The 18,976-nt window shown below is 43.6% G+C and overlaps 4 protein-coding genes across 4 annotated transcripts; 1 reads left to right on the forward strand and 3 right to left on the reverse strand.

Annotated features, from left to right (window-relative positions):
• Positions 1-879: 879 nt before the first annotated feature.
• LOC108093017 lies at positions 880-3,199 on the reverse strand. The gene is made up of 3 exons (XM_017192921.2): positions 2,610-3,199; positions 1,737-1,905; positions 880-1,673 (listed from the first exon to the last, which is right to left on the reverse strand). The coding sequence occupies exons 1-3, from the start codon at positions 2,972-2,974 to the stop codon at positions 954-956; spliced, it is 1,254 nt and encodes a 417-aa protein (XP_017048410.1). The 5' UTR covers positions 2,975-3,199; the 3' UTR covers positions 880-953.
• A 4,504-nt stretch (positions 3,200-7,703) lies between these two features.
• LOC108093018 lies at positions 7,704-9,756 on the reverse strand. Its single transcript, XM_017192922.2, has 3 exons — positions 8,855-9,756; positions 8,322-8,796; positions 7,704-8,267 (listed from the first exon to the last, which is right to left on the reverse strand). Exons 1-3 carry the CDS (start codon positions 9,217-9,219, stop codon positions 7,854-7,856), a joined length of 1,254 nt encoding a protein of 417 aa, XP_017048411.1. The 5' UTR covers positions 9,220-9,756; the 3' UTR covers positions 7,704-7,853.
• A 3,892-nt stretch (positions 9,757-13,648) lies between these two features.
• Positions 13,649-15,398, forward strand: LOC108093013. The gene is made up of 3 exons (XM_017192916.1): positions 13,649-14,086; positions 14,153-14,321; positions 14,389-15,398. The coding sequence occupies exons 1-3, from the start codon at positions 13,713-13,715 to the stop codon at positions 15,118-15,120; spliced, it is 1,275 nt and encodes a 424-aa protein (XP_017048405.1). The 5' UTR covers positions 13,649-13,712; the 3' UTR covers positions 15,121-15,398.
• Positions 15,399-15,497: 99 nt separating this feature from the next.
• Positions 15,498-18,577, reverse strand: LOC108093012 (pickpocket protein 19). The gene is made up of 5 exons (XM_017192915.1): positions 17,615-18,577; positions 17,393-17,525; positions 17,287-17,340; positions 16,984-17,226; positions 15,498-16,059 (listed from the first exon to the last, which is right to left on the reverse strand). The coding sequence occupies exons 1-5, from the start codon at positions 18,575-18,577 to the stop codon at positions 15,734-15,736; spliced, it is 1,719 nt and encodes a 572-aa protein (XP_017048404.1). The 3' UTR covers positions 15,498-15,733.
• Between the last annotated feature and the right edge of the window lie 399 nt (positions 18,578-18,976).

An 18,976-nucleotide genomic window follows, 5' to 3' on the forward strand; every position in this document is an offset into this window, starting at 1 on the left:
ATTTTCAGGCACTTTATTATCCGCCCAACTCGCGTTCTCAATGGGAATTCACGTCCTTTCAACCTCGCTATTAGTATAACACATTTTTGGACATTTAACCGTTAAAATAGAGCTCCATAAAATTTGAAAGATTAAAAATGTTTTTTTTAAGAGCTGCTTTAGAAATCAATAAGGGTTGATGCTGTCAGAAAAAGTGTTTTCACGCCTTAAAGTTAAAGTTAGTTAAAGTTCGAACTATCTATGTATATATTAGGTTGTTTGGTAATGATATACCGGTTTTTACATTCAAATTTCGCGCTTCGCTTGTGAAGTCAAATATTTTCGTATCTGGCAATGCTGTATATCGTTTGAAAGGTATTGGTATCACCTTTAAAATTACATATATGTATGTAGTTTGTTTACATGAGCTTCCACGTTAAAAAATTACAATCGATTGAAATGGAGTTCACAAACGCAGAAATTCGGGCAATTTTGAAATTTTATTTCGCACAGGGAAAAACTGTTGCGGAATCTCGCAGACAGATTATTGTTGACTTATGAAATAACAAATTTTCGATTCAAACCGCCGAACAGTGGTTTAGGCGATTCCGAAGTGGCAATTTTGATACCGAAACACCCAAGCCTTCCGGACGACCAGTGACCGTTGATACGAATAAAATCATGGAAATAGTGGATCGAGCACGGAAACCGTCCATAGGCATTTAAAGTCGAAAAATTTAACAAAAAAGCTCGATGTATGGGTGCCTCATGAGTTATCCCAAAAAAACAAAAAAAACCTTTTCGACCGTGTATCAATCTGCGAATCTTTGTTGCACCGTAATAAACTCGACTCAATTCTGGATCGGTTAATCACTGGTGATTCAAAATGGATCAGAACTGTTTAAAGTTTCGAATTTATTAAAAATAAGCTACCATTTCATTTATATACATCGATGCAATATTTTTGAAGAAGTTTATTCAAAGACGCCGGCGCGCTCAAAGTGCGGAAGCGAGTAGCGAAGGGTTTCTGCCAGTCGGCGGGACCCAAACATCTGATGAACCTTCTGCTTGGCGAACTCTTCGTTTTTGAAGTTCTCCAGATTGTTGTCGGCGGTCTGAGCCTTGTCCTGGCTGACGGTGGGGAATATGCCGTAGCTGGCGAAAAAGCCGTACGCCTCGCGGCGGCGAACCTCATCGACGATCTGATCGTAGCTGGGCACCGGTATGCCGAGGTCGATACTGAGCAGCGTTTCCGCCAGCCGAGCGTGGTACGAGCGCAGCAGGTGGGGCCGTCGGTGGCGCAGAACCTCCAGAGTGAGACTCGTGTAAAAGAAGTAGTTGAGGTCTATGCCCGGGCTGCCCCACACGCTCAGCTGGAAGTCGATGAGGATAAGGTCCTGCGGCTTCTGCTGTGTATCGTACTTGAAGAGCATGTTGTTGACCCACAGGTCACCATGGTTAAGTACTTTGATCTCGTTCTCCTGTGGCGCTTGACTGCGTTCCAGATTAGCCCGCTGGTTGCGCAGGTACTCGCCGATCTTTCCGGCGATGCGCTCGAAGCCGGGCCACGAGCTTACTAGTGCGTGCAGCTCCTTGCCGTTCCCCGAGAAAAACTGCATCAACAGGCCGTCGTCCTTCGCGAGTCCCTTCGGGGAGAGCATGCCGTCTGCATAGGCGTCGAAAATGTGGGGATCCTGTGAAGCTCGAAGATGTTCGATTCAAATCTGTCGAAGGGCCCTTCGTTTGAGTGTACTCACCAACTTCGCCAGAGCCATCGAAGTGGCGTGGAACTCCGCCAAGCGCTCCATGACCAGCTGACAGTGTACCTCGTCCAATCCCAGCTCGCGGGAGGCCATCACGAAGCCCATCTGCCCCAAATCCTCGAAAACAAGGGTGTTTTCCGGCTGCTTGATGCACTGGTAAAGCCTGCGGGATTGCAAAAAGACTCCGCCTTTTACTATATTTGTCCAAAGGTTGGAGGTCAAGCTGACATACGTAGCATTTTAACTGTTTCACTGATTTTTATACCCTTGCAGAGCAAAAGGGTATTGTAGTTTCAGTCAGAAGTTTGCAACGCAGTGAAGGAGACACCTCAGACCCCATAAAGTATATATATTCTTGATCAGCATCACGATCAGAATCCAAATACGTATGTACGTCTGTCTGTCTGTCCGTCTGTCCGTTTCAGTCTCAGTTTTAAAGCTATCTTGATGAAACGTTCCGCAGTATATAAGTCGGAACGGGCCGGATAGGCCGACTATATCGGTTAGCTCCCATACGAGGGATTAAAAAACAAAATTATCGCGCGGTTGTTTTTGATCGGATCCACTTGACTTCTTTCAGATGGCGTTTTCTAACAACTATTGAATTTTGGATTTTATCAAAATCAGATGACTCTACAATATAGCTGTCATAGGAAAGATCGAATAATATATACATATGTATATAAATAATAGAAAAAAATTACAACGTCGTTGTTTTTTATCCCAAGAGCATGATTTTTACGTTTCAGTTTCTTGGAAAATGGAAGGACTTCAATATTGGGCTTGAATATGCGACCTATATTTGACTCTCGAAACGCACAGTGAGCTAAAAAATTGTATTCAGATAAGCTTAAAATAAACACTCACTTTGGACCGAAGCGGCGCTTGCATTGCATCAAGAGCTCCAGCCGAGGAAGGACTTCGTGATAAGTGATTTTCTCCTTAAGGTATACTTGTAGATCTTCAATGAACTCTACCGAATCCAGGCGGGGAATGCTCTTCACAATAAATAGCATGTTCTGTTCCGGATGATCGGGTCGTTTAAACGTTATTTTCGCTCGGTAGATCTGACTGCAGTAGTTTTCCCCTGTGCTGCTGCCCATTTGAATGTGTATTTCCAGCAGCTGGACTCTTGAGGTTCGTAAGGCCGTCTCCATTACCTCCTCGAAAAAAGCTACGTCCAGATGACTAGGTCGGGCGACCACCTCTGCGTCGAACACAATGCTACACATTTTGCGATCGTTTGAACAGAAGCTAGCCAGTGGGCTCACTTTATATACGTGACACTGGTGCTGGCAATGATCTTACTCGCTTGATTTCAGCAGTGCAATTAATGAAATATACTATGCATAATACCTTACGTGTGTGTATATTTACTTTTAATAGGCGACAACGAGTTTTCTAACTTTTGAACATTTTTTAAGCACGCAACACGCGAAGACGTCAACCTTTTTAGCTAGTAATTTGGTTTCCTGTGTGTATGCTGTATACAGCTTAACACATTCTGATTGAACTTTTCGCATATTTAGTTTAACGGATTTTACTTGCATCGATTAGAAACCTATTATCTTATCAAGTTTGATTCGAATTTGCATTAAAACGAGTTCTTGATAAGGGTGCGCTTATCAATCAACTGCCAGTCTGAACTTAATTATTTAGATACGTTTTCTCCGATTACAAACATATACATATAAGGGATGAATTGAATCCGTATATTTATTTACATACATCAATGTTTATTCTGATCTTTAAATTTTGCATTGGAAGTTAAATATATGTATTGAATATTCGTAATTAAGAAATTTGGAATATTAGGCAAATACTTATGAACCGCAAAAACAATTACCTAAGCCTTATTTTCCCTAAATTTGGTTATTCTGCTTAAATTCTTATGTAGGCGCTGATCCTAGCCAATCTTTCCACTTGAAAATAGATGGGAGTCTGGAAGTAAAGTAAATAATTGAGAAAAGGCAGACTTTTTGCTAGAAATGTAAGTATAGTGGTAAAGAAACAATATTTGGGATTATAAAATAATCAAGCATCCCTCAGTTACGATGATTCAACCCCTTATGAACATTAATTGTTCCTTTCACACCCTTTACTCCTAGAGTAAATTGTGAGGCACCCAAATTTTTTATATTTCCATAATTTACGCAAAGAATAAATTTGCACCGCCACTTTCGTTTTTCTGCCCGTATGAAAGTAAATATCTTGAAAGCTGTAAGCTGTAAATTGGTGATTGTCATATAATCACTTACTCATTTGAGCGGGCATAAAGACATATTTATTTAATAATTCTTCATACGGGTAACTTGTATCTGATAGGCAAGGCAATTGATCATACAGTGGCTCGCAGCTTATTTCGTGCAGTTACCTAAAAAAAGTTCAAATCGTTATTCCTGCTAAACTAAAAAAGATAACTGAAAAATTTAAATTAATTTAACTAAATTAATTTAACTCATTTATTGAACGAAAGCGATTTTCTTAATCATAAAAACAAAAAAATTATTTAATAAAAACAAAATGTACAGGGTTTTTCGATGCCGCAGCTTATTTCGTGCAGCAGATTCTACTTAACTTATTATTAGTAATTTAACTGATACGGTTTTGTATGTCCATTTTTCTGGTTCAGGACATCTTTGAGATGATTTCCCATGGAGCAAAATAACTTTTTAGTGGTTTCCAGTGGAATTTTTTGCCATTCTTCCATAAGAACAGTTTTCAGGTCGTTTTTGTTCGAAATCTTCCTCTTCCTTATAGCGATGTCCAATATTTCCCAAAAATTTTCGATCTCATTTAAATCTGGAGACTGTGCTGGCGTTATAACGACATGTGGGCAGTTCCAGGTAACCCAAGACTTCACAATTCCTGCTGAATGCTTCGGATCGTTGTCCTGGTAAAATCGAAAACGATCGCGTATGCCCAGTTTTTTAGCAGTTTGCAGTAGGTTATCCTCTAAAATGTTGAGGTACATTGTGGCGTCCTTGATGCCATCCATGAAAATGACTTTGCCCATGCCAGAGGCTGCCTTACAGGCCCAAACCATGGCCTGACCAGCGCCATGTTTGACCGTATATTTCAGGTTCTTATTTTCAAACTCTGTATTTGGTCACAGGAGCACATACTTTCACTAATTTTGATCTGGGATGACTTTATTTTTGCTGACAAGTCAAAATGTAACATTTTTGGTTCAGATGGACGACAATTTGTGTGGCGGCGACCAAATACAGAGTTTGAAAATAAACCTGAAATCTACGGTCAAACATGGCGCTGGTCAGGCCATGGTTCCGATTTTTATGAAACTTTTTTCTCAATATAAGGGTTGTTAAAAAAGTTGATATTCAAAAAATCATGCTCGTGGGATAAAAAACAACGATGTTATAAATTTATTGTATTTCCATTAATTCTATATATTTTTTCGAACTCTCCTATGGCAGCTATATGATAGAGTTATCCGATTTTGATCAAATTTAATCCGAAATTCAATAACAGTTCAAAAACGCCATCTTGAAGAAATCAGTCGATCTGATCAAAAACAACGGCGTGAGAATTTTTTATTTCATTCTCTCGTATGGGAGCTATCCGATATAGTCGGCCGATCCGGCCCGTTCCGACTTATATACTGCGTGCAATGACTACACACCTTTTGGGAAAGTTTCATCAAGTTTGATCAAGAATATATATCCTTTATGGGGTCTGAGGTATCTCCTTCACTGCGTTGCAAGCTTCTGACTGACATTATAATACCCTTTTGCTCTGCAAGGGTATAATAAATAAATGCGATTTCCTTTTATTTAATAGGAATTCATACAAATTTTCAAAATTATAAAATTTTTTTAAGTCTCCACCCGGGAACATAGGGCCTCTACAATTTTGTAGAGGATTCATTAATCTTTGGTGTTTTCGATCGTACTGGTGATTAGCCAGTAGCGACTTATCCTAGTGGTGGGGTTGCCACCTAGCACCATCTATGTGGGAGGGGCGAAAGTTGTATTATCGTGTCCATAGTAACGTGGACGAGGGGGTGTTCGGGTCAGGGGAGCCGAAATTTGTTGCTATTGTTAAGTGAGCGGTTTCGTAAGAATTGATGGAGATTTGGAAAAAGAGACCGTTTCTTTTTCTCGGGGAGCCTGGGAGTCTTCCGGTTCGGAGACCAGCGCCCTATCTGCTGATCCACCGACCCCCTGCCTGCAAAGCCCTACCAAAATTTGTACCTTCAACTGTACTGTTGTATGCAGATGATTTATTTTTAAATATATCAGAAGTAACGATTTCATCAGATTTTTATGAAGTAAAATATTAAAGGACCATTATTGAGTTATTATCATTAAAATCATGCATCACGATTATTTCAGGTTTGTATAAGAATATTCCCTATCCTCTGACGATTAAGCTGATTTTCCAGATTTTTTTTTGTGTTGAAAAAAATTATTGATTTTTTTCACAATCTTAAAGGTTTCGAAACAAATTTAAATGGTGCAAAGAACTTTTAATTGCTCAAATCAAGTTTTATTTATAACAACAATTTAGTGGAGAATCTGTTGCAAGCAACAAGGTGTCCTTGTATCACATTCCTGGAAAAATGGGAGAGCTTTCTTCTTTACCAGCCCAAAAAGTTTAATTTTTCAAAGTTTCCACAATAAGCGCTATTTCCCCTGAGCCTGTTACAGTCTCATTATGCGCACTTCTTAGTGTTAGTGATATCCTAAGTATTAATTATAAGGTTTTTGGCACAAGTTAAACAAGAAAAGAAGCTAGCTTCGGCAAGCCGAAGCTTATATACCCTTGCAGTCATGAAATATGTAAAAAAAAATACATAAAGGCTAACCGACATCGAAGCTATAACAATTTTTGTATTAATTTTCCATATTTTCGACTATAGATCATATGGCAGCTATATGATATAGTTGTCCGATTTTGATCAAATTTAATTCGTAATCAAGAGTCGTTAGAAAACTTTATATTCCAAAAATCATACTTGTCTGATGAAAAATAACGAAGTTATAATTTCAATTCCGTTATTTCTTCACAGATTTTTTGATCTTCCCTATGGTAGCTATAAAATATAGTAGTCCGATTTTTATGAAACTTTTTTCTCAATTTAAGGGTTGTTAAAAACCTTGATATTCAAAAAATCATGCTCGTGGGATAAAAAACAGCGATGTTATCAATTTATTTCCATTAATTATATATATATTTTTCGATCTCTCCTATGGCAGCTATATGATAGAGTTATCCGATTTTGATAAAATTTTATCCGAAATTCAATAGTAGCTAGAAAACGCTATCTTGAAGAATTCAAGTCGATCTGATCAAAACATTTTGTATTTCAATTTCTTGTATGGGAGCTATCCTATATAGTCGCCCGATCCGGCCCGTTCCGACTAATATACTGCGTGCAACAACTACACAACTTTTGGAAAAGTTTCAGCAAGATAGCTTTAAAACTGAGAGACTAGTTTGCGCGGAAACGGACAGACGGACAGACGGACAGACGGACAGACGTACAGGCGTTTTCCGATTCTGCTCGTGATGCTGATCAAGAATATATATACTTTATGGGGTCTGAGGTGTCTCCTTCACTGCGTTGCAAACTTCTGACTGAAATTATAATATCCTTTTGCTCTGCAAGGGTATAAAAATAACAATGAGTTTTGGAGAATCTTTAAAATCTTTTTTATTAAATACGCAAACTGAAAACTTCTAACTAGCGTAGACCCGGTGAGTGAATGTACGTGATGTTTATTGTAATTTTTTCTAATATTTTATTATTATTATTATTTAAGATGATTGAAATGTTCTGGCTAAAAAACTAGATATATACTGAACCCGGTATGTTCAGACAAGTTACGCAAACACTGGGAAATATTTTCACACGCACCGGGAATGCCAATATATAATTATCAAATTTTCCGCGCATTTTGCGACTTAATATGCGCAAGCACGCCCAAATTCTGCAACTGTCATTGACTAAGGCGTCAAGGCGTCTTATTGAATATTTTATTTAGTCACCCGTGAACTGATTGCTAAAGCGATTTAATATGAGAGAAGTTTAGCTTCCACTGATAACAGACTGCCTTTCTGTGTCGAGCAAAATGTGATGTTAACTGGTTAGTCAAACAGTTTCAACTCATCCAGTCGCTTGAGCGTGCATTTTAAGCTGTCCAGAGTGCGAGTGTTTCCCTCGAACATCAGCTGGACTTTCTGCCTGGCGAATGTCTCGTCGTGGAAGTTCTTCAGCGAGTTGTCCTCAGAGTCCGCCCCAAACATGCTCATCAGCGGGAAGAAGCCGAAGGCCACAAAGAACCCGTAGGCCTCGCGTTGCCGCACCTCGTCCATAACGCCCTCATAGCTGGGCAGTGGCTTGGTCCAGGGCAGCTGCTTGAGGATGTGCACCAGTGTCCTGTAGTAAATGTCGATGAGCTCTTGCCGTCGGTCGCGGAGTACCTCCAGCTCCAGGCTGGTGTTCAGAAAGTAGTTTATGTCGAAGCCCAGGCTGCCGTAGAAGCACAACTGGAAGTCGATCTGAACGAGCTGTTAGGTGAGTGGTCACAGGTTGCCGCCCGCAGGTGTACTTACGAATTTCACCTGTTGCACCTTGTAGTGGGAATCGTACATGAAAAAAATGTTGTTCACCCAAAGGTCGCCGTGGTTGAGCACATTGTGGCTTCCGAGAAGGGGGTACACCGCCTTCAGGACGCGCTCTGTGAAGTGCTCGTGGTACCGATACAGCTTCGTGGTGATCTCGCCGAACCCCTGAGAGTCACCCACCAAGGCGGCCAGCTTTAGGAGTTGGGTGCCGAAGAGCAGTTTGAAGGGCTCTGACTTGATGGCGTCTATGTGCAGCAGGCCGAAGGGATAGCGGTCCACGACGGTCTCCGGTTCCCGTTCGGCCATCATCATTGTGAGGGCGTGGTATTCGGCCATCTTGCGCATTGCCAGAGACGCGTGGTCGAAGTCCAGGCCCAACTGACGGCACTTCAGCTGGTAGCCATCGGAGCACAGGTCCTCGAAGATAATGGTCTGCTCCGGCTGGGTGGTGGAGTAGTAGTGCCTTCGAACGGAAAATGTACACTTGCACCATAACAGTTAACGATTCGGAATCAACCCACTTGGCAGCCAGCGTCCAGGGGCTGGACACATCGTGCACCTGCCACATCAGCGCCTCTAGCTTCGGCTTGATGCTCGTGTAGAAGATGGTTTCCTTGTTGTAGATGTGCAGGCGGGCCAGAATAGCCTGCTTCTCGTCCGGCATGGACTTAACGATCAAAGAAGCCTCCAGCACTCTGTCCCCCGCACTGCGGTACCTGACGTGGGCACGGTAGATGTTGCTGCAGTAGTTCTCCCCGCCCCGCGTCAAATTGGTCAGCTGCACCGCGAGGACTTGCAGATCCAGCTGCTGCAGGCCGTGCTCCAGAGAGCGCCTGAAGAACTGAGGCGTCAGATAGAGTGGAGGTTCCTCCGCCGGCTCCGACATCGCGGCTCAAAGTGCAGCAGTGGCTTCCACTGTCGTCTTTTTATGCAAAATCTCGAAGGGGGTTGTCGGTTCTCCCTCAGCTTTCTAATTGATCTTAATAGACAGGGCACTAGGGGCGCATCTCGGACTGGACCTTCTTCAATTGCCTTAATGAAGTGCATGTACCGCTGGATTAGCGGGTAACGATTGAAGATGCTAAGAATGGATCTTCTCTTCAAGTTCTAACGATAATTAGGAACTTAAACAATGTTAAAATGTTTGGGAAATTGTCTCTGTGAACGTTATAAATTTTTAGTTCTTAACCTATAGATTGCCTAAAACTTGTATACCCTTGCAGAGCAAAGGGCATTATAATTTAGGCCAAAAGCTTGCAACGCAGTGAAGGAGACACCTCGGAGCGCATAAAGTATATATATTCTTGATTTGCATCACGATCTGAATCGAAATTTGTCTGTACGTCTTTCCTTTTGTCTGTTTCTATGTAAACTAGTCTCTCAGTTTTAAAGATATCTTGATGAAACTTCACCAAAAGTTGTGTAGTTATTGATTTTCATCACATCGACTTGATTTCTTCCAGATGGTGTTTTTTAACTACTGTCGAATTTCAAATTAAATTGACTGCAAGGGTATATAACTTACTTCTTATTTTTTGGAGAGAAAATAACGGTACAAATTTTAATGAAAGCTTCTGATATTGTAAATCTGCGTAAGTAATGCTTGTAAAATGACCCCCTCGTCGGTAATTGCAGAAAACTCTACCAACTTTCTTGTGGTTTTAGATAAAGCCAATTTTAAAGTCGATTTTGCTGGAGATCTGGCGATTGCACTTGCAAGGTAATATTCATTGGAATTTGAAATTCCACAGGGCACAGGTTTTCAATAACACTAAAGTCGGGTGACAGTGTCAGTGGTTTTATAAGTCGGATTATTTTGAAGGATTCCCGCGGTATGTCTTCGATCGTTGTTTTGGTATAGCTAATATCATCCTTTATACCAAAAAGTTCCTGCATTCAGCTTTCTCCACGTATATGATCATCAATCGGACCCAAACAAATTGAATTCGAACTTTATTTTCCGTAGAAACACACAGACGAAAATTCGACAAGTCTTTATCGACTTAGATGGTGATGCTGATGAAAAACATTTCGACTTCATGGGTCTGAGGCTGGGGGATGTACATAGTTGACCTATAAATAAATTGTAATATCTTAGCATACACAAACTACTCATTTAAATACTCCGTCATAGGCGACGTAACATGGACAAATTATTTATTTGTTTGTAAGGGTTTGTAAAACTCCTTACAAGTTTGAGTGCAGGAGAGCCGCATAGCAACAGCGGGATGCGCGGCGTGCAGAAGAAAAGGGGAATAACGGTGCAAAGGACTTTGGACTCAATGCTGCGGTGAGTCTGCAGACTTTGGACCCAATAACGGTGAGTCTGCGGACTTCGGACCCGCGCAAAGAGGAGAGACCGTGAACTAACGGTACCGTTCTGGACTTTGTACCCGTTATAACGGTGAAGTTCTTGACTTTGTACCCGTTATAACGGTGAAGTTGGCGGACTTTGGACCAGCACAAAGAGGAGAGACCGTGAACTAACGGGACTTGTGCTGCCCTTTGGACCCGATCACGCCACTTGTCCTGCACTTTGGACCCAGTCACGCCACCGATGGAGGGAAATAGCGGGACATGGAATGCATATAAAAGAAGGACGCGTGCAGGCAGTCGGGACAGTCAAGTGAAGTCGTGCAACGAGATCGTACCAACGCGAGTGAAACCCCAAGGAGAATACCAAGTGCCGTTTAATCCGGAATCAAGATCGCCGAGTCAAGAAGCCCAACGACGGTCACGTCTACATAAGCTGAGACTGCCAAGCTGAGATCCCGAGGGTTCAAGGTAAGTTGTAGGGTGCGTCTACGAGTCTCGAAATCGACGAAGTTGGTGGAGTCTTGGCAGTGGATGTTGTGCGAAAGGTACCCGGCGTCGGTTTCCCATGAAAGATTGAGAACCTGCTGAGGGCCAGGCCGACGAAGATCCAGTGGAGTTGTGCGAAAGGTACCCGGCGTCGGTTTCCCATGAAAGATTGAGAACCTGCTGAGGGCCAGGCCGACGAAGTCCCGACCGAACTCCGGGGTGGAGCGAAGAGTGGTGACTGCAGGCATCACTGCTTAGCCCCGCTAGGGAGGTTCTGCCTAACATCCTCCAAGGTTGTGAGAGGCTCGTAGCGAGCCTAGTACGCGACCGGTGCCCAAAAGACTCGGCAAGGCAGAGGACGCGCGACAGGCGTGCCGCCGTAGAGTCGACGCGGGAGCCATTACCGGCGTCAACGAGGGAGAGCGAGTCGTCAGGCAGCAGATCCACGAGTCAATACCAAGCTGTAAAGCCACAAACAATAAACCCAACATATATTCTAAAGCTAACCTATCTCTGTGTTCTTCTTTGGTCTCGGGTCACGCAACAATAAATTTGGTGGGACGAACACACAAACTCAACTGAGCTAGCCGCACGTTACGTAGCGAGCGGAGACATATAAAAGCAGTTCGTTACATGTTATAAATTGAGTTAAGTTAACGCACAAAATTGTAAGTCAAACACCTACCTTTTCCAGGTTTCATTCGTGAGAAACACGTTATGTACACATGTATATATTTAGGAACAGTGTGTTAAGCAAAATTGGTTACAATTCTATATAAACAAGAAAGAAAGCTAACTTCGGCGAGCCGAAGCTTGTATACCCTTGCCACCAAATATGTAAAAAAAAATACATAAAGGCTAAACAAAGTCGAAACTATGACGATTTTTTTTATTATTTTCGCATTTTCGGCTATTGATCAATTTTTTCTCGATTCAAGGGTTACTAAAAAACTCCATATTTTGAAAATCATGTTCGTGGGATTAAAAACAACTATATTATAATTTTTTTTTCCATTATTTATATATATATTTTTCGAACTTTCCGATGGCAGCTATATGGTAGAGTTATCCGCTTTTGATAAATTTAATCAGAATTTCAATAGTCGTTAAAAAACGCCATCCGGAAGAAATCAAGTCGATCTGATCAAAAACAACGGCTTGAGAATTTTTTATTTCATTCTTTCGTATGGGAGCTATCCGATATAGTCGACCGATCCGTCCCGTTCCGACTTATATACTGCGTGCAATGGCTACACAACTTTAGGGAAAGTTAAAGCTTTAAAACTGAGAGACTAGTTTATATAGAAACAGAGAGGAGGACAGACGGGCATACGGACAGACGTATTTGGATTCTGATCGATATATATATACTTTATGGGGTCTGAGGTGTCTTCTTCACTACGTTGCAAACTTCTGACTGAAATTATAATACCCTTTGCTCTGCAAGGGTATAAAAAGCATCGGGTTTATTACGTTAAAATTTTAAATAATTATTTATGTTTCAAGCGTTTTTTTCTGTGTAAATAATGTTTGTATAATTTCCAGTTGTCGAAATAACCGAATGTGATAAAAACAATGAAATGATTAAATCTATTGTCAGCGTGTGAACGAGCAGATAACGAACAGATAACGTGATTCAAGAGGTTTGTGTTACCAAGACATTTTGAGTCAACCACGCCCATGAGCAGGTAGATTTCGGTTCTCGTAATTTTTTATTTCCGCAACCAAGGGGCTCGTTAAACTCAAACGCTTTCGTGCAAAAGGGCAAACTATTTTATTTATCTACATGTGCTCAAAGATTTGTACTTCAACGCTCTGTTCGTACACACCACAGAGTTGATAACACGCAGAGTAAATTCCCGGACTGTTGACCCACTGACAGGCGGTGTTCCAGCTGCGAAGCACCGCCTGTCGTTGAATTGGCGTATAAACTAGCCAAACTTTTATGAGAGCCCATTTTACGTGGTCGAATCACTTCGGTCCGCAGGTTTGCCTGATCACAACTAAAGAAGACAACACCAAAAAATTAATTAGGGCTTTATCAACTCACAAGCATGTGTATTTCCATGTTTTACTAGCGTTTGTTTTCATTAAGTGCGGATGACTTTGCAAAAGCCGAAGAGCCTAGTCAAAAACTTAGCTCTCTGAGCAAAAATCAACCGAGCAATCTATTACGTTTGAACAGTGGGACAAAGTTCAGTGTCGCAAAAGCATAATAATGAAATCGAAAAGAAACACAGCTACGGGATGCAGAAATGTAAACGATATTTGTCATACCCCCAACGTGAAAAGGAAAAAGAAAACAATAAATTCGATAATAATAATAATAATAATAATAATACTTTTTTTGGTCAAGCCTAACCACGGTAGTGTTCATCGCTTAATTATTTTATTTTCATGATGACACCTCAGTCATTTGAAGAGCTAGAAATCACTGTAGAAACGTCTCCTATGACAAAAAACGGGGTGTACAAAAACTATAAAATGATGTGTTCCTCACGCCGCCAATACAGTTTGCGGCAAAAGGTGGTCGTGAAAGTGTCGTTCGGCCGAAAATAGAGAACTAAGGCACTCAGAATGGCGGTCATAAAAAACAAACAAAATATCTCTGTGCCTGAGTATCTTAACGAACAGTTCTTTACGGAGACCCTGGAAGAAGGTCTGAGGCAGTCGAAGGTGACCCTGAAAGAGATCAGCTTTGAGTGGGGCAGCAACCCGGGAGACAACTACTGCTCAGCTATCTATCGGGTCGAACTCACGTTCGCCAAGTGGGCGGATGGAAAGGAATCTGCAGCGACGGAGCAGCTCTCGCTGATTGTAAAGACCATTCCGATTACGGAAGCCACGCAGTTTCTGGAGGATGTCAATGTGTTCATCAAGGAGAAGCAGACCTACACCGACGTCCTGCCGCGCTTGGATATCCTGAGCCGTGGAGACACTTTCGGAGCAAAGTAAGCGGTATTGGGAAAGTTTTCCCCGTAATTTACGAAAGTCTAACGAACCTTATCTTACCCAAGATACTACCACTCCGTAAAGAGTCCGGTGCAAACAATAGTGTTCAGTGACCTGAAGGTGGAAGGATACAGGGTTGCCTCTAGGGAAGCCGGCCTGGACTGGAACCACGCTTCCCTCATCCTTCAGCAGCTGGGCAAGTTCCATGCCACCTCCATGGTGCTGGCCAAGAAGGTAGACTTATCACTGATCACTGGAATAACCTTGAACTCCGTTCTGACTACTTCCCTTAACCTCACAGGATCCTGAAATTGTCAAGCACTACACCCGCGGCATGCTCAGCGAGGACATCTTAATGAAGAGCGACACCTTTGAGCAGATGTTTGGCGGCTTCCTTAAGGGCCTCATCAAAACTTCGGCTGGGTGGCCCGGCTTTGAGAAGATAAGCAAGAACCTGCAGCGCCTGATGGACAACTTTCGGCCAGTGTGCGTGGCTGCAGCCAAGGCAAGGAAGGGAGATCGGTACGTGGTGCTCAACCATGGTGACATGTGGACCAACAACTTCATGTACGCCTACGAGAACGCTGCTCAGCCCGAGGTGCCCACACGGGCCATCTTCGTCGACTTCCAGCTGAGCTTCTACGGCAGTCCGGCGTGCGACCTGAATTTCTTCCTGAACACCAGCATCAAGCTGGAGTTGCTGCAGAAGCACCGTGAGGAGCTTGTTAAGGTGTACTACGCGGCCTTTAGAGACGCCCTGGAGTACGCCCGCTTCGAGGACATTCCCACCTACGAGGACCTGCAGTACGAGCTGCGCAGCCGCGAAACCTACGGGCTCTTCGGCCTGTTCGCCTTTCTACCCATGATCACCATGCCCAAGGAACTCGCCCAGGACAACAGCATAGAGAACATGCAGGACGAGGCCTTCAAGCAGCGCAAGATGGACGCCATTTTCTCGCAGAAGTTTTTGAACGACCACCAGAAATGGGCCCTGCAGCGTGCGGATTCCCTTGGCGTCTTCGACGACTACTAAAGTCCGACCTCTGGGGTTGGTGGACTCCGATGTTTGTGATATGGACAAAGTCGCCTGCCGCTGATATTAATTCTTTGACCTAACAACAGGAAACCGATTTTTTGTTTTTCTAAATATGAACTTGTTCAATACATTGATACAATGAGGCAGAATTGGTTACCTTAAAGATTGTACTTGGACTACCGCAACCGTTGTTGTTGAGTATTAACAAATGTTTCCTTGTTAACTAGCAGTAAGAAATGCATTAAAATTGACGGCTTTGTATATTTAAAAGGGTATTTGACTAGTATAATTATTTTATTTTTTTTAACAACCTTTTCTTTATCCTTTATTTCATCGGAATATTTTCTAAAGCGGCAAGTAAGCAACAAATTTAAGCTTTTGAAGAACAACTCTTTGCCGTTTGTTTATTTAATATTTTTTTTACATTTTCGCCGGCAGTGTTTTTGATTAACGATGTTTGATAATAATAACATTACATAGAACACAACGCAAAACCTGAATCCCTAATAGGTTAACCTGTCCCAAGACAGGGCTGCAAGACGAAAATGTAGATCTGTTTGGTTACTTGACCATCAGAATGGAAATATAAACTTTATTCGCTCCCAATAATTTACTTGCTAATAATGTGTTTTTGGGCAAATGTTGAGCGTTGCCAGTTTTGAAAGTTCCCTTTTTGCTTGAACTCCTGCTGCTGGGTCTTCTCTGCTCTTAATTTGAGAATGTAGTTCTCCATTAGCTGACTGGGAGTGTTCTGCTGCAAATTCATCGTTGGTGTGGGCAAGCTGATACCCATATCCATCTGTCGCCTTGCTCGCCAGCGCCGGCGCAACCCGTCGAATCCAAAGGCAGGCACCTCAATACACAGAAAGTAGGCCAACTCCATCCCACTTATAAGGGAGCAGCCGAGAAACAGACCGGCAATTCCACCAAAACTAACTGAAAGAGAACAGACGGGTTATTGAAGAGCACCTAGGGGCCGCAATTTCAATGTTTGTAAATGGTGTAAAAATGTTTAATCCTTCTCAATTTTGTTTGATTAATTTGATGACTGCAAGGGCATATTAGCTTCAGCTCGCCGAAGCTAGCTTCCTTTCTTGTTTAATATCTATACTTGTAACAAAATGTTAGGTGTCGAGCAAAATGCATACACTCGTAATAACATCGCAGCTATGGCGATTTTTCCTTTAATTGTCAATAACTTCACGATTCATATTTCATATAGCTGCCAAGGAATAGATCAAAAAATGTATATAAATTTAATGAAAAAAATTACAACATTGTTGATATCGAGTTTTCTTATCGGACGACTGTATCATATAGTTGTCAATGGAACAACCGTGAAACTAGAGAAAATTAGTAGATAAATCGTAATAGCTTCGATATTGTTTAGCCCCTAAGCATTTTGATTTACTGTTTTGATGCCTGCAACAGTACCATATATGAGTATAAGCTTTAAAGATAATGGAAGATTATAATTTTAAAACAATACTGGAGTCGCAGCCCTTACAATTCATACAATTCCCATAATTCATAACAATTCAGTCCTAAAAGTTCACTCTGACAAAAAAAAAATTATAAAAACTATGTTAAAATATATATTTTAGGTTTGAAAATAAATAATTATACCTGTTACTCTCAGGGGAAACTCAGGACTCATACGCCCACAAACATTCAGCACTTTTAATTGATGAATTGGATTCTGGTAACTATATTACAAAGCTGGCAAAGGAGAAGTCGGGGAATATGACAGCAAATGAATTATAAACTTAGCTGTGTCGAAAGCTAGAATTTGTGTAAGCAGATCACTCGTGTGTATGTGGACTTCCTCACAAACAACACTTGTTAGCTCGGCATACTGACCCATTAAGTCTACCCAGCCAAAGACGAGACTCGTGCGGTAGACCATTATGGTCTCGAAGCGGTAGTGTACGTCCAAGTCGATATACGAGGAATTGGCGTGTGTCTCCGGCGGCAGGAAAGCGGGGCGGACATCGCTGATGTAGTTGAGGGAGTAGCAGTTGCGGAAGCACCGGCAAGACATCCCCTCGAACTGGTTTCGCACAAAGTCCTTCTCGCCTGGTTGGTGGGAATAGAGGAGCAGGTCTGCGGGAGAAGGTTCTGGGTTAGAGAAGGGCCCTGTTTGAAGGCGTGCTTGCAACAGACCGTTGTGTTCTGCCAAGCAGAGCAGGTCCTGCGCCCGGCAAGACCGGTATTGGCCTGGCCAGAAGAATCAGTTACTTAACGATCTAGAAGCCGAAGAGGTGCTCACCCGGCGGAAACAGCAGCTCCATCGTGCAGTTGCAGTATCGCACCAGGTACTCCTGCTGGCATTCCGACATGCAGTTCTCGATCATGTAGACGTAGCCCTGTAGCGACTTGAAGTCCTTGCTGGTGTGCTCGTCCTGCGGGGAAATAGCAGCCGGTCAAGCAGGGAATCACTTGGCTGGATCGCGGCTCAAGGCCTAGGGATTATTGCTCGGCTTCCACTCACGTCAAACACACACTGTCGCTGGTCGGAGCGAACCCCTCGCGTGTCGTTGTCGTAGAAGTAGATGATCGGTTCGATCTCCAAGGTCGTCTCGGTGTTCGCGGGAACGAAGAAGGGGTTGTTGTGCCACACAAACGGTTCGGTCACCATGACGTCGATACCCTCCAGTGCGTCCTTCCGGTGGCCCGGCCAGTGCTTGGAGGCTTGGAGAAGGACCCTCACGGAAAGGGCGCTCATGGGCCCTGCCGAGCCCGTGCGCCAGGGCCACATGGGGTCGAGCAGCTGCTTCCGCCGGCCCTCGTCGGTCTCCAGGGAGTTGAAGGCCCAGCACAGTCCGTTCAGGCTGCGCCGCTTCGAGAATATCTCGCAGCAGTCGTAGGCATAGTGGCGCCACAGGCAGTCCGCGAGCAGCTCGTCGCAGCGCCAGGTCATGAAGTCCACCACCTGACTGAAGTTGATGTAGCTCAGCAGCTCGGTCGGCTGGTTGCGCAGCTGCTCGAAGGACTGGAAGTGGCCGAAGTGGACGTCGTCGAAGCTGCCAACGATGCGCTCGAAGAGGGCCAGCTGCTCGGAGTCGCTGCCGTTCGCCAGAAACCGCGACCGCGCCTGCGCCAGGCGCTCCCAGTTGAGGCGGTTGCGGTTGCAGATCGTGACCACCGGGAAGGGGATGCGATACACCGGGTAGCGGGTGCTGTCCACCACCGTCTGGAAGTGGGCGGCGTTATAGCGGGCCGAGAGGATAAGGCACACGTACACCGCCCCCAGGAAGGCGGTCACGAAGGTGCACAGCCAGACGAACCGCTCCCACCGGCTGGCCCTGGCGCTTAGGAGTCTGTCCAGGCCGTGAATAGTGGTGCGTTTTCCAAAGCGCTGGGCCAGCTGCCAAGCGGACTGGCCCAACTGCTGGGCCAGCCGACTGGGGCGGGAGGGAGGCTGCCGCGGCGGGGGAAAGTAGACCAGCGTCATGGCGGCACAGGACTCGCCGATTGCGGTCGACCGGACAGAACGACCCGTTTATATACCCCCAGAGGTACACGTGCGTGTTGGAGTGCAGTGCTAATTAGATCCGCTTAACGCCCTGACATGTCACACATCGCAGTTGACGTGCTGGCCCCCTATTAACAGAACGGCCAGCCCAACTGCCGCCCAAAGGTCAGGCCAATCGATTACTTGGACCCTTGGGAGCACAGCCGATGGCAGTCAAAAGCAAGCAAAATCAAATTCAATTGATCGCAATCAACGCAATGGATTTGCAAACAGCGATAAAAAGCAGTGGACGGAATGGAACAGGATTAATATAATATAATGTTGGTTGGTTTCGTATTCAATGCGATCCAGGGCACCCCAGGAGTGCCTATAAAAGTC

This window comes from Drosophila ficusphila, unplaced genomic scaffold (genome assembly GCF_018152265.1).
Source record: "Drosophila ficusphila isolate 14025-0441.05 unplaced genomic scaffold, ASM1815226v1 contig_636, whole genome shotgun sequence".
In the NCBI taxonomy this organism is placed as follows: domain Eukaryota; kingdom Metazoa; phylum Arthropoda; class Insecta; order Diptera; family Drosophilidae; genus Drosophila; species Drosophila ficusphila.